The sequence below is a fragment of the Chelonoidis abingdonii genome, chromosome 14 (genome assembly GCF_003597395.2).
Source record: "Chelonoidis abingdonii isolate Lonesome George chromosome 14, CheloAbing_2.0, whole genome shotgun sequence".
Classification (NCBI taxonomy): Eukaryota; Metazoa; Chordata; order Testudines; family Testudinidae; genus Chelonoidis; species Chelonoidis abingdonii.
In genome coordinates, this window is record NC_133782.1 from 30,578,684 (window position 1) to 30,593,605 (window position 14,922).

General features: G+C 45.6%; 1 protein-coding gene across 6 annotated transcripts in view; it reads right to left on the reverse strand.

Annotated features, from left to right (window-relative positions):
- The window catches only part of SAMHD1 (SAM and HD domain containing deoxynucleoside triphosphate triphosphohydrolase 1), a 268,902-nt gene that overhangs the window by 233,687 nt on the left and 20,293 nt on the right, over window positions 1-14,922 (reverse strand). For 2 of the 6 annotated variants that reach the window (XR_012657006.1, XM_032789291.2), the window contains exon 1: window positions 5,763-7,165. The exons of the other annotated variants lie outside the window; for them this stretch is intronic. Coding sequence is in view for 1 of the 2 variants with exons in the window: in XM_032789291.2 (XP_032645182.1) it covers window positions 5,763-6,052 (290 nt within the window). In the remaining variant the exon portion in view is untranslated. Of the gene's footprint in view, window positions 1-5,762; window positions 7,166-14,922 lie in introns of those variants that run through there. 6 annotated transcript variants of the gene reach the window in all.

Below are 14,922 nucleotides of genomic sequence, written 5' to 3' on the forward strand. Positions count from 1 at the left end.
TTTTAAAAACATTCATTTATAAAAGATAGCACCTCACTGAGGTTAAGATACGCAAGGAAAATAAACCACGTGCATACCCATACAAAATGGTCTGCAAACAGTGAAGGTTGCTAAATCCACTTGTTCTACAATTCAAAACCATGAACACAAGGAAAATGAAGGTTACTTACCTGTAAACAGAGTTCTTCGAGATGAGCCTCTTTACATTCATTTCTGGGATCACGGCACCAGTGCCATGAGTTTCCAGAACCTTCTCAAAAGCAGTCACCATTGGGGCCCACTCACCCCCTCCTGCTCCCTTGCATACTGGAAGGTTCTGAGTGTACAAAAGGCTGAGTGGCCCCAACCACCAGTCAGTTCCTTCCACTAATTCGGAAATTCTGAAGTAATACGGAAGATGAGCAGGGACTGTTAACAGACAGAGGCTCATCTGAAAGAACTCTGATTACAGGGTATGTTGTACAGGGAGCCTTTGGCAAACCAGCAAAGTGCCTGAAACCACTATGGCTTATTGTTAAAGGTGCGGGGGGTGCCACAGAAAGGGCATCTTGACCCCATGTCCTTCCTGATAAGAATTGTGTTGAAGTTGCCGATTCCTGCTCTTTTAAAATGCATGTATCTCTATTGGGATGTCACGGCTGAAAACTCTGGAAAAACCCTCAACTGGTTAATCAATAATCAGAAGGAACCTCTTGCTTGCCCATTGGAACTGCTTGCTTAACAAGTTTTCTTTAAGGGATATGTCATTCTATTACTAATGTATAAATAAGGGGGAAAAGCTTGAGATAGTTGGACTCGTTTGGGGAGACTCTTTTTGGACTCTCCCTCTGGATACATCTTGCAGTCCCCACCAGCAGACAGAAGGTTTGGCCACTGGAAGCCTGCCGCTGTTTCACTCGAGAGTCACACTCAGCTTTGGTAATTATCAAAGGTTGGGGATGTTTTACTAATCTGTTGCGGACCTGTGTAAGTAAAGTTCAGCTTTAAGTGAAAGCATTCGTGTTGTCCTGTTTGTGCCAGACATTTAATTGGTCGGACGGCCACGTCTCCCCTGATTTATTTCCAGACACCACTTCGCACAGAGTAAAAGTTACCAAGAGCTTTGGGTTGAAAGAACCCTGGGTAACAATGTAACCTTCATTTCCTCAAGTGGCCTGTGTATATTCCCACTTGCGGGAATTTAACAAGTAGTACAATCCTCAGGAAGGTGGGCTATGGAGTTTTAGGTAAAAAAGCACAGCAACACTATCAAAGAAAAATCAGGTCTGAATGCCAGGTCAAGAGTGAATAGAAGCAACTGATCTTGCTCTCCCAAAAGAAGTCTTAATGAAGGAAAAAATTTCCCAACACACACATATCTGCAGTATCAGTCATACAGTATGATGTGACTAAGACAACATGACAGCATGTCATGGATGCTGCCTTTGTCCTGGATGAGGACTGACAATTCCAGGAAGATAAAGCCCTGTCAGATCAAGTTAACTGTGATTGACATAGTTTGATAAATGGACAATCTTTGGACCTTGATGGATTGGCTCTTCAGTTAAGCTCCATTTCTCCAAGTGATGGGAGAAACTTGTAGATAAGCTTTGAACATGCAAATGTATGATTATGTTCAGGGAGACAGGTAAGGAGGCCCAGGAACACACACACTGATGGAAATCTCAGACATTTTAGACTGTCGGGACAGAGATGTGAGCAGGACCACTTGTTCAGTAAAAATGCAATGTGAAGGAGATAGTTACTGAGATACATGCCTAATGGTTAAGCTGTTAGGAATGGCATCTTCATTTAAACAGTCTAAAACAACCACCAAGGACTTTATCAGGTCCACTGCCCAGATGAGAGATCTCTTTCAAGACGCAGCAGGTTTGACTGATCACAAACTCTTGTTTTTCTGTTAGACCTCAGCATAACAATCAAGAAACCAAGCAATCTAGAGTCAAGGTGTTGACCAGAGAAACTATGAACCTCGGTGAAGACTTCTGCCTTATCTCACAGGCAGCAGACCCAGCTGTTTGGAAAGCTGGACTTTATGGATATTAATAGCATACACCATGATACTGATGACAAAATTGCTCATCTCGAATCATAGCTAATGACATCAACTTGGTACCAACTGGACCAATATTCAAAAAAACTCGTAACAAGTTCCTGCTCTTGGTGTAGGAAGAGAATGAAATATTGATGTTACGACTTCTTGTCTTTGGATCAGAACCATACACAAGCAGAGTACCTCAAACCTTTTCCCAGGGATATTTACCCCACTTGTAGAACAAGATAATATACAATAGACCCCTTGCACTTGTACTACTGAGTGAAAAACTCTTTTCAAATATGCTATCAATACATCATTTTTCCTTGGTTGATGAGATATTGGAGACATCCAGTGACGACACTGAACTGTATGAACAGGAAATTTCCTGGATACAATTGATTAGAGCAGAGATTCTCAAACTTCATTGCACCGTGACCACCTTCTGAGAACAAAAATTACTACACAACCTCAGGAGGAGGGACCTAGCCCTGAGCCTGCCTGTGCCCACCACCCCGGGCAGGGGGCCAAAGCCAAAGGGCTTCAGCCTCAGGTGGGGGGGGGGCCCTATAACCTGAGTCTCGCCACTCAGGGCTGAAGCCCTTGGGCAGTGGGCTTCGGCCCCAGACCCCAGCAAGTCTAATGCCAGCCCTGGAGACCCCATTAAAATGGGGTTGCGACCCACTTTGAGGTCCCGGACCCAAAGTTTGAGAACAGCTGGACTAAAGGTAATCCTTCTTTGGTGGTCTGTGTAATATATTCCCACACTGTTGTCCATCAGAATTAAAGCAGATTCGGATTTTATCAGGGGAGAAATGCCATGCAAGTCAGAGAAATAGCTCTCAGCTCTGGTACCTTTATGTAGAGCCACATCTCCCACCGAGATAAAAAACCTTGGAGTGGATGAAAATCAAGGTGAATAATCCCTTATACCTTCAAGGACTATTAATGTATGTGGCAGGAAAATAAGAGAACTCCCTGGAGGACATGTTCTCCCCCATCTTATGAAATAAAGCATCTCAAGTGTACTGAGACATTGTGGCTCAGGTGTTCCTAATGTCAATAAAAACTGATAAAGCAATGAAGAGCCATGCTGAGGCCTCAGATATAGCCTGGTATTAGAGCTATATTGTAACTGCACCAGTAAGGAACCTGTCCATTTTAGGAAAGTTTGCAGGTCTGGAATATATCAAGGCTTCAGTGACCACACATCTTCTAACTAGTATGAAAGTAGCCTTGTTTATGCAAATTATTAGGGGAGAACTATGTGGACACACTATTGAGGCTGATATCTACATACAAAGAAACACCCAACCATTTGGGAAGAATAATTATGACAGCCAGGAATTTAATGGAATACCCTGCTGCCATAGAAAAACCAAGGGGTAAGGTACAGTTTAGTTTTATTGACAGAGGCCAGCTCTGACTCCACAGATGTGTAAAGAGACAAACGTGACTAAGGTACAGAAGGAGACTCTTACACTTGTGAAAATTAGTAAGAGTTCTGTCTCTGGAACCCACAGCCAAATACAATGAACCTCATTGTCCACATTATATGATAGGCAGCAAATCTCATTCAGATTGTGGCCAGGAAACAAACTTCATACACCATTAAGTGTAAATGATGGCTGTCTCAATCATTAGGAGCAATTGTTCCTGCCAAGACTGGAGAAATCAAAGCTATGTACACAGACCTTATGAGATGCTGGACCAAATCCTCCACTGAACCCATGTGGTCCTTGGTTCCAAGAAAGGCTTAGTAAAGCTAAGGATGGAGTGCCCCTCTGTGTTTCTACTACACATAAAAGGGATTACTAAAGACACTACCCAAACGCAGACACTGTCTTCCATAGTGGAGCCAGAAGCACACCTGGAAAGTCTCCTTCCTGTCTTAGAACTACGAACTAGTTATAACTGAAGGTAGGTAACCCAGGGACCAATAATATGCTGACGAAATTTCCTCCTATGAGAAATCAGAGGCACAGATCCATCAGCATGTTTATGGTGTCCGATTCAAGGAATATCAAAGTGGTTCTCATAGCCTGTCATATCAAGCTCTAAATCTGAAATAGGACATACCGCACTTTGTATCTTCTCTGCAATGCACCTTTTAATTCTCTGAAGGATCCCATTGTCTTTGCATTCAAGTTCTATAGGCAGTCCTTATTGGAGCATCAGATGGATCTTGTGACACCATATCTCCTACAGAGGCTGTGTAGCAAAGAAGTCTTCAGATCCATGAATTTCAAAACCAACAGAACTGAGATGGGTATAGTACCCTCTCACCCCATGAGAATCTCCGATCCTGGCGTCAGTTCTTAGCCTGTCAGATTCTTATAAATCCAGTCCAGGGCAGCTGAATGAGCCCTTAGGGATGGGATGGGAGCACAGGAGAACCTCAACAGTTCATACCCGCGGTCTGGAGTGGCTCACAACTGAGAGTGGCTCTCTCAGGGCAGACTGTCAAAAAACAAGGGGACACATCCCAAACTGCTTATATATTCTATCACTAGATTTCACCATTCCAGTAACAAATGTGAACTCCTGGATCACTATACCAGTCTTATCATGGAGTCACAGATAGGCTGGAGGGTCTAAGGGGACTATCTTGTCACCCAGACAAACTGAACTTTATGATAAAAGATTATTAAAACCAAAAATCACATTACATTAAGTTACTCCCAATCCCAAACAGTCACTTACCCCAGAACAATTCGGTACTCTAGATCTCACATGAAAGATAATGCTGGCTACAATTCTCTAGTAAAACTAACAAGACTTATTAGCTAAGAAAAGAAATATATGAGTTACTGACCGGGATTAAAGCAGGTAAAATACATTAGTATGTGAATCAAAGTTCGTAAATCTAAAATGATAACAGATGTAGTGATCTGCCAGTTTCCCAAAAGTCTTTTCACGGTTACCCAGATCTTTGTCTTGTTCAGTTATTCCACGCTTATCATTTAAGTTCTGGAATTGGGCTTTATTCTCCTGAGAGAGTGGGTCTTTGAAGTCCAACAACGTAGCAAAATACTATTTCACCAATTATGCGAATAGGATCTAGTGGTTAGCAGTTCTGAATTGGAGCTTGTCATGGAGAAAACTTTTCTCCCTATAGGTCAAGGCATTTAGCATCCTGTCCAAAAGTGTCATCTTGGGGTGTTGCAGCCTGCTTCTCTCAGCAGCTGCTTGCACCACCACCGAGTTAGGTACTGGGTGTGAACAAAAACTCTACTCCTACAGGTGGATCGAAATAGCACTTCTCAGCCTTTTTTGGAGTGGGAATGCAGGAGGTGGGAATGTTACCTTGGCTGGGTCTATAATAGCCTTGTTGACCAGGAAGGCTGCTTGGCTGGGACCAGAGAATTGCAATGAACTACAATAGTTCACATTGAGATTCTTGAACCTCTTTGAGCTAGATCTGGAGTTTGGACACCACTCTTTGTAAGAGCTCCTCATATTACCTGTGATCATCTGGTGGAGACAAAGACGGGGTGACTACCTCATTCAAAGAAAACAATGAAATAGCTGCTAGATCTGTCTTAACTGCTGGATCAGGCTCCACTTCCTCATAGTCCAAAAAACCTGGTTGGTGTTGGCTTGGAGAGGATAGATACGGTGCACACATGGAACCAGGATGCCAAGAGTAAGGGTCCCAGGATCCCAGTAATGCCAGTCTAAGGCGTCAACCAGTTGAGGTGGAACCCAGGGCACTGGGAACACTCACCCCTTAGAAAAATCATATCTGGATGGAGAATGGAACCTCAGGCTTCTGTCCAGACTCACTTCCCTATGTAGGGCTGAAGTCTCATCTGGGTCCTCCAACTTATCGTATGAGAAGATTGGTTCTCGGTCGACCAGCTGAATCACTGTTACCAATGGACGGGTACTCAGGTTTGCAGATGGAAGAGGAGAGCAGACCCATGTCCTCAAGGTGACATCTTCTTCTGATGTAACAATGTCTCTCTCTAAAGTCAGACTTGAAATGAGATTGAGGACAAAGGAAAGCAAAAACATCTTCTGGGGAAACGTAGGTCTCAGACTGCTCTAGAATGCAGGATGAACCAGTGATGCTTCCCTGGTGACAGTAAACGTCTGATCCCTTTGGGGCCATGCTGGTACTGGTGCAGAGTCTGAACTGCATGTTGAAGATAACAGTGGTGCATGCCTAACTTTTCATGTATACATTACAGCCAAGATTGGAAATGCCAGCAAACAGAGGTAGTGTTATCTGCTTTTAATTTCCCTGTAGCGTTGGATGGGAGGTGGGACATGAGGAGTAGTTCATGTACAGAGGGATGTCCCTTGGGTCGTCCTCGTGAGATCTCCATGAAACTTTCATGAAGGTACTCTGCAACCCTCTCCTGAAGATTTCTAGGGATGGCTGCCTTATTTCTTCCTTCATGGTAGGACACTTTCCCATGCCGCTCCACAGTGACTTTGGCTGGCACCACTGGGCTAGTGGCATACAGGCCTCTACAGCTTCAGGACATCAGAAGAAGTTGTGCTCTATGCCTGTGTTACCCTCAGGAGAGAGAAATCAGCTAAAATCATAGCACTACCAAAAGCATACATTCACTGTAATTGAACAGGACCACAAAACTCGTAAGTTGAGTGGAAAACATATAGTAATTATACACATACTGTAAGCACCACATAATATATAGGGTCATTAAAAGACAGTGTGATAGTCAGTAATGTACATTCCAATTCCTAACATTCCCCAAAACTTATGGGGAGGTACAGCACATTAATGTATCTGATCACTAAAGCGCTCTTTCAAGGACTCCATCAGCTGAACCGCTTTGTGTTCAGCTCTTCTAATAGTCCTCGTGTATTGCTGTTCAAACTCAGCAGACAGCCACTCCACCTGCACCCTCAGAGCAACTTTTCCCCCTCTGCTTCTCAAATTTTATGCAAGACATGGGCAGCTATAGCCACTGGGATATTTTTCTCACTGAAATCTAATTATGTGAGTAAACAATGTCATTCTGCAGCTGAGCTGGTAGCTGAATCCTTTCTTAGTACTGTTGAGGTGGCTGGCTTCATGAGCCAGATCACTATCGGCATTTCACATTGGCAGATTACCATTGGCAGTCAGGAAAAACTGTCTCTGCTTGCAGTTTTCTGAACAGCTTTATGTTCTTAAAAACCCGAGCACCATTCATCTTCCTTGACCAGTCCCCAGTGTTAACAGTGAAGCATGCCCACTGATCCATTAGCACTTGCATAATCATTGAAGAGCAGCCCTTTTTTTCTATTGATGTACTTTGTGGCAAGATGGGCTGGGGCCTAAATACAGATGTGTGTGCCATCTACCACCCCATCACAGTACAGAAGCCCCATAGCTGCAGATCTATCTACGATGTCCCGCACATTGCTGAGAGTCAGAGTCCTGCATAGCAGATGATTAGTACCCTATACATTTGCATGAAAAGAGCCCCTATTGTGGGTTTTCCAATTCCAAAATGATTTTCCCTTGACCTGTGGCAATCCAGCATTGCACCACTTGCTTCTCAGCAGGCAATGCAGCTCTCATTCTGGTGCCATTGCACTGGAGGGCTGGTGCAAGTTCTGCACACAGATTCAGGAACATGACCTTTCATATTTGAAAGTTCTAAAGACTGCTCATCATCCCAAACATGCACTACAATGCAATCCACCAGACTGCTCATTTCTCAGGCCCAAAAGTGGTGCTCCACCATCTATATAGCTGCTCTGCAAATGCCAACAATGGAATTGTTTTTCGCTGTCACCCTTAACAACCTGTGCTTAAGAAATTGTCACCTCTGCTGTTGGGGTACTTCCTGTGGTTCTGAAAACACCGGAAGATCATGCATCCTGTGTTTGCAATGTTCGTGACAACAGTGCAGAGCTGTGTGAGCTCCATGTTTCTGCCACAGATAGACAGCAACAAGCGTCACACGGGTTCGTCGGATTTTTAAAAAAAAATCAAAGTTATGAGATAGGGATGGCATTATGTAATGGAGATAGTTGCATGACGAGAACTTGACCCCTAGCTCCCAGAGTGACTCACTGAACATCTCTCAAAAGGCACTGCACTGACAAGTGGTACATTGTACATTGGGGTATTTATCGATGATACACTGCACTTTGCATACTTACCAGGAGTGCTTGTTGATGCAAAGTGCTGATATAATTGGCCAAGCATGCACATGTCTGAGCCACATGTTAACTGTGGGGGCTTTGTGCCACTTGAAAGTTGGATAAACCAAAGTCTTCACTGCTGACATGGCCTAAACAAGTTCTTCTGCCCCTGCCCACACAGAACACATCCCAGAGTGGGAGTAGCCACAGGACATAGTACAGGAGAGAATTCTTGCAGCAATCTACATTCATTTTATTTCTAATTAGTCAGTATTCAACCTCAAGATATACATTTTTAACAAAGCTAAGGTCGGGATAGGTGAAGATGAAGAGAAAAAACTCTAACCTAGAGAAAGATCCAGAACCCAGGAAAAAATAGCTGCCATTCCAACTTTACCTGTTACGTGATGAACAGCTATACTATGGCAGGTACAAACAGATGTGCCCAGTGGAGGATAATCCAATTGACACCACACATACACTACAATTTGAATTGGAAAAAAACTTTGTTAATGCAGTTAAGGTTGCCTGGTAATAGCTCCAGAATATGGAGGTCAGCAAAACCTCAGATTTCTGAAAACCAGGAAATAGCATTAATGTAAATGCCCAAGTAACCTTAATTTTGACCCCTTGGAACCTGCAATTGCCGCTGAGAATTATGTGCATGCGTTCCAACTGCATTCACCATGTTTCGTGTAGCTGTACTGAATGGTGGAGGAATTAGTTGCAGCAACATGGAAGGACTGATAGTGATATGAGATCTGGGTCTGAGTCCCTCTCATTTGTGTTACCAAAGGAAAGAGTTCCATATGTACCTTTGGGTTCAAGTCTGCTTCTTTTCAATACAGAATTGTGTAGGCTGTATCAATAGCAGGGCACTTGGGTCTTCTTGCCATGGATATTGTCAGTCATGAGGTAGGACTGTAGAGCAGTCTGTGGATTTAGTGAAGGGTAAAGGAAAGTGTAGGTTTTGCACACAGGATACTGCAAGAGTGAACGGTTCTAAAAGGGTATGAAGGAGCTATTAAATTTTACAGGTGTAGTATTCTGCTGGGAGAAGACGCTCAGTGTTTGAGCATAAGGCAAGAGTAGGAGGTGTCTGTCCATTACAGTGAAAAGACAGAGTGCAAGTACATGTGTTATGGCTGTTTGGGGGCATCATTCAAAGAGGGCAAAGTAAAGGTTGCCTAGGTGTTTACACATTAACTATAATTCCTGGTGTTCAGAAGTCTAAGGGCTTGGCTACACTTGAGAGTTACAGGGCTGGTGGTGGCTTTATAGTGCTGTAACTTACTCCCCCGTCCACACTGGCAAGGCACATAACAGCGCTGTACCTCCCTGGCTACAGCGCTGCATGTACTCCACATTGACGAGAGGAATAAAGAAAACAGCGCTGCTCTTGCAGCGCTAGGGTACCAGTGTAAACAGTGATTAATCTTACTACGCTGTAACTGATCTCCGGAACCTTCCCATAATGCTTTTTAAGTAAAGACCTCGTCTACACTGCGCCTTAAATTCGAATTTAATAGCGTTAATTCGAATTAATGGTGCACCCGTCCACACTACAACGCCCTTTAATTCGAATTAAAGGGCTATTTAAATCAATTTTAGTACTCCTTCAAAACCACAGGAGTAACCTTAAAATCGATGTTACTAATTCGGAATTAATGTAGTGTGGACAGAAATCGAAGTTACTGGCTTCCAGGAGGTATCCCAGAGAGCACCACTGACCGTTCTGGACAGCAGTCAAAACTCCGATGCACTGGCCAGGTAAACAGGAAAAGCCCCACGGAGTTTTGAATCAGTTTCCTGTTTGGCCAGCGTGGGGCTCTGAGCAGCACAGGTGACCACGTACAGCTCAGCAGCACATTTAAAAATGCAGTCTCCTGAGAATAGAAAAAGAGCTCCAGCTATGGACCACAGAAGAGCTAGTGATCTCATTGCTATCTGGGGTGGGTGATTCAGTGCTTACAGAACTCCGTTCGTCAAAACGAAATGAGAAAACATTTGAAAGATTTCAAAGTCTATGATTGAAAAAGGACACAGGAGGGACTCGTTGCAATTGTAGGATAAAAGTCAAAGAACTGAGGCAGGCATACCAGAAACCAGAGAGGCAAACGGAAGGTCTGGAGCAGGTCCGAAAACATGAAGGTTCTATGCAGAGCTGCATGCAATTTTTGGGGCTTGGCAACTAAGTACCCCACCTGTGGCCGTGGATTCAAGAGGTCAGTGTTGCAATATCAACCGTGCCTGAGGATTCTGCAGAGGGGGCAGATGACGAAGATGAGCAGAGAGGAAGAGATTGCAGATAGCACACAGCTCTCAATTACCAACAGCAGCCAGGAGCTGTTTTTGAGCCCTGAATTACCCTCCCAGCCCAACCAAGCCACTATCCCAGACAGTGAAGCCATGAAGGGACCTCTGGTGAGTGAATGTTTCTATCAATCATGGTTACAAACAAGCGATTTTTTAATTATAAATTTGGAAGCATGCGTTGTCATTCCTTCTTAGCCAGTACAGTTACAGGAAAAGTTCGTTAACATGTCTGGGATGGAGTGAAAATCCTCCCAAGAAATCTCCATGAATTGATATTGGAGAAATCAAAGAGCCTTTTCAGTAGATTTCGGGGCAAGGCAGCCTTATCCCCGGTCCCCCATTGAACAAAACTTTCCCCCTCCAGGCATGCATGACGTAATTTGGAATCATTGCTTCACAGAGCATAGGAAGGCTTGTGCTGGCTTCTCTGTCTGTTTGGCGAGCAGGACTCTTCCCAGCTAACAGCCACGCGCTGTGAGGGGTGGAGGAGGATGCTTTAGGAGGGAGGAGGGAGGAAGCTGGAGAACCTGGAGAAGTCAAACATAAAGACTTACCATGGCTGCATGGAAGCTGAATTATGATTACAGGACCGGGAACCTGCGTCCGTTGCAGTGTGCTCTGACCCCAGGGACAGAGGCTCTCAGTATTAAAAGATGCAAAATTCGACCTTGTAGTGAAATCACATGTGCTATGTAAGGTGCATAGTTTGGTTCACTGTGAGTTACAATCATTGTTCTGTAAAATGTATCTTTTTACATACTTCTCTGTACTCTCTTACCTCCCCATACAGCTGCGCACTGTTCTGTACTCCCTGCCCCATCTGGAAGGCTAGCCAAAAGGCGGAGGAGAAAGAGAACTCGAGATGAAATGTTTTCAGAAAAATCATGGAAGTAAGCCACTAGTAACAGAGCTCATCATAATGATTGGAAGGAAGTGGTAGCAAAATACAAGAAAGATGCCAGTGACCCGGAGGACAGGAGAGACGCTCGAGATGAGAGGTGGCGGCAAGGAAGAACAGAGGTGGCGGGAGAAGACCGGCAGGTAGAAGAGAGGTGGCGCAAAGGAAGACCCGGCAGGAAGATCAGAGGTGTAGGCAGGAAGATCTGCGTTGGCGTGATGGAACGCTGGAGCTGCTGCGTGAACACACTGAGATCCTCAGACGCATGGTGGATATGGTCAGGAACAGCAGCGGGGTTAACAGAGTGCCACTGCAGCCCATGTTTAACCACCCTCGAAAGCTCCCCAAGTTCCATATCTCCCTCACCCAGACGTGTTAGAATGCGTGGGGGAAGGCTTTCTTCACCAAGAACACTCCACCCCCATGGACAGCCCAACCAAAAGGCTGACATTAAGCTGAAATGTGCTTCATGGGCTTTTCCTTACCTCCGATCCTCCCTCCAAAAGCACACCATGCCAGGGATACCTAGATAACTCAGTGCCTCCTCTTATATAATTACTTTCTAATCAAGAATACATCCAAACGGGGGAGGGTGGTTTTTTACAGGGAATGATTTTTAAAAAAGAACTCATGATTTTTAAGCAATAACAAATTGACTTTAATACTGAATAAATGATTTTCAAATATACTGACTTTATTTCCTTCAGCTAGATGTAATCAAAGGGGTGGTGGGTGGGGGGAGGTTGCTTTTAAAAAGTCCTTCAGCACAGCTGTAAGTAAAGGGGGAGGGTGGGTTGCTTACAGGGAGTCAAGAGAGGCCCTCCGGGAGTGTTTCATCAAGGGGAAACAAGCACTGCAGTCACACCATACCCTGGCCCCGCGCTGAAACTACTTTTCAAGGCTTCTCTGATGCGCACCGCCCTCCTGGTGTGCTCTTCTAATCGCCCTGGTGTCTGGCTGCTCGTAGTGAGCGGCCAGGGTGATTTGCCTCAGCCTCCCACCCCGCCAGAAAGGTCTCCCCCTTACTCTCACAGAGATTGTGGAGCACACAGCAAGCAGCAATAGCAATGGGGACATTCTTTTGGCTGAGGTCTGAGCGAGTAGTAATGATCGAAAGCGCCCCTTTAAACGCCCAAATGCACACTCTACCACCATCCCTGCACTTGCTCAGCCCTGTAGTTGAACAGCTCCTGACCACTGTCCAGGCTGCCTGTGTATGGCTTCATGAGCCATGGCATCAAAGGGTAGGCTGGGTCACCCAGGATAACGACAGGCATCTCAACATCGCCAACTGTTATTTCTGGTCTGGGAAGTAATTTCCTTGCTGCAGCCGTTTAAAGAGAGTAGTTGGTTCTGAAGACGCGAGCGTCATGAACCCTTCCTGGCCATCCCACGTGGATGCTGGTGAAACGTCCCTTGTGATCCCCAGTGCTTTGCAGCACCATGGAAAAGTACCCTTGCGGTTCACGTACTGGGTGCCCCCTGGTGCTCTGGGGCCAAGATAGGATATGGGTTCCATCTATGGCCCCTCCACAGTTAGGGAATCCCATTGCAGCAAAGCCATCCACTATGACCTGCACGTTTCCCAGAGTCACAAACTTTCGTAGCAGCAGCGTAACGATTGCTTTGGCTACTTGCATCACAGCAGCCCCCACGGTAGATTTTCCCACTCCAAATTGATTCCCGACTGACCGGTAGCTGTCTGGAGTTGCAAGCGCTTCCAGAGGGCTATTGCACACTCGCTTCTGCACTGTGAGGGCTGCTCTCATGTTAGTATTATGGCGTTTCAGGGCAGGGAAAGCAAGTCACAAAGTTCAAAAGAAAGTGCTCTCTACGCAATGCGAAGTTTTGCAGCCACTGGGAAATCGTCCCACACCTGCAAAACTATGCGGTCCCACCAGTCTGTGCTTGTTTCCCGTTGCCCAAAATCGGCGTTCAATGGGTAAGAAAGCTGCCCCATTACCCAGCAGTAGCTCCAAATGCTGGGTCCCCACACGTTAGGGAGAAATCAGTCTCCATGTCGTCATCATCATCATCGCTCTTCGGTCGGTGCGCGTGCCATAGCTGCGCCTGCCTCCTCCTACCTCCTACCTCCTCTCCTCCTGAATTTTGCAGTTCATGGCTCAGCATAGACAGCACGAGAGTGCGCGTGGTGCTGTTTACAACTTGCACGATTGCATTACTGGTCTCAGCAGGGTCCATGGTCTCAGCAGGGTCCATGCTTGCTGTGCCTATGGCGTTTGCTCTCTTCACCCAGGAAAAAAAGGCGCGAAAATGGTTGGCTTCTGCTTTCACAAAGGGAGGGGTGAGGCTGTACCCAGCACACACCGGGACAATGTTTTTTGGTCCCAGCAGGCACTGGCTCTCAACCAGGAAGTGGGAACTATGGGATAGCTGTGGAACAGCTACCCACAGTGCACTGCTCCTGAAATCGACGCTAGACATGGGCCATGGACGCACAAAATCGATTTTAGAATCCTAGTGTGGACGCACTAAATCGATTTTATAAAATCGGTTTTATAAAATCAATTTAAACTAATTCGATTTAATCAGGTAGTGTAGACAAGGCCATAGATAACACTCTCTGTTTTGTTGTGATGCCTCTGTTTTGTTGTGAACTCGGGGCTCCCGGAGCTGCCTATCTAAAATACAAACACAGCTACTGTTTGCTCGAGCAGAGAGGATGAAGGTCCACAGCTTGTGTTTGCTTGAGGAGAGAAGCAGCCCGGAGGGGGGAAAGGGGGATCCGTTTTGGAGCAGCCTTCAGGCCAGATAAGCGGCTATTTGCATTTAGTGAATGAGAGGGGGGTGGGGGAAGGGGTTGAAACTTTTAAAATGGTTGAAGGTTGGTGTTGTGTATCTTCAAGTCCTTAGAACTTGCAAGGCAGGGAGCTGACACACAGTCAGCTCCAAAAATCCATTCTCTCCCCCTCACGCTCCCTGTCACACTCCACCCCATCCCCCTCTTTTGAAAAGCACGTTGCAGCCACTTGAACGCTGGGATAGCTGCCCATAATGCACCAATCCCAACGCCGCTGCAAACGCTGCAAATGTGGCCACACTGCAGCGCTTTCCCTACACAACTGTACGAAGACAGCTTTAACTCTCAGCGTTGTACAGCTGCAAGTGTTGCCAAACCCTAAGTTTTGCTGAACTTTATGTTCTGGAATTGCACAAGCCATCACCAGGCGACCTTACCTCTGCATTAGCTAATTTTTTTGCCATTTAATTTCTTAGGTTTTGGGGAGTTTTGTTTTTGTTTGTTTTTTTTTAACAGAAAGAAAAATGTTTGTTGGCAGGAGTTAATGGTCATTCAGGGCTTGGCTACACTGGAGAGTTGCAGCGCTGTAAACCCACCACCAGCGCTGCAACTTACTCACCGTCCACACTTGCAAGGCACATGGAGCGCTCCATCTCCCTGGCTGCAGCGCTGGCCGTATCCTGCTCTGCCTCGGGTATAACGATTGCAGCGCTGTGCCGCAAGTGTGGCCACCAAAAGCGCTGTTATTGGCCTCCAGGGTATTAGGAGGTATCCCAGAAAATACCTGTTCAGCCACTCTGCTCA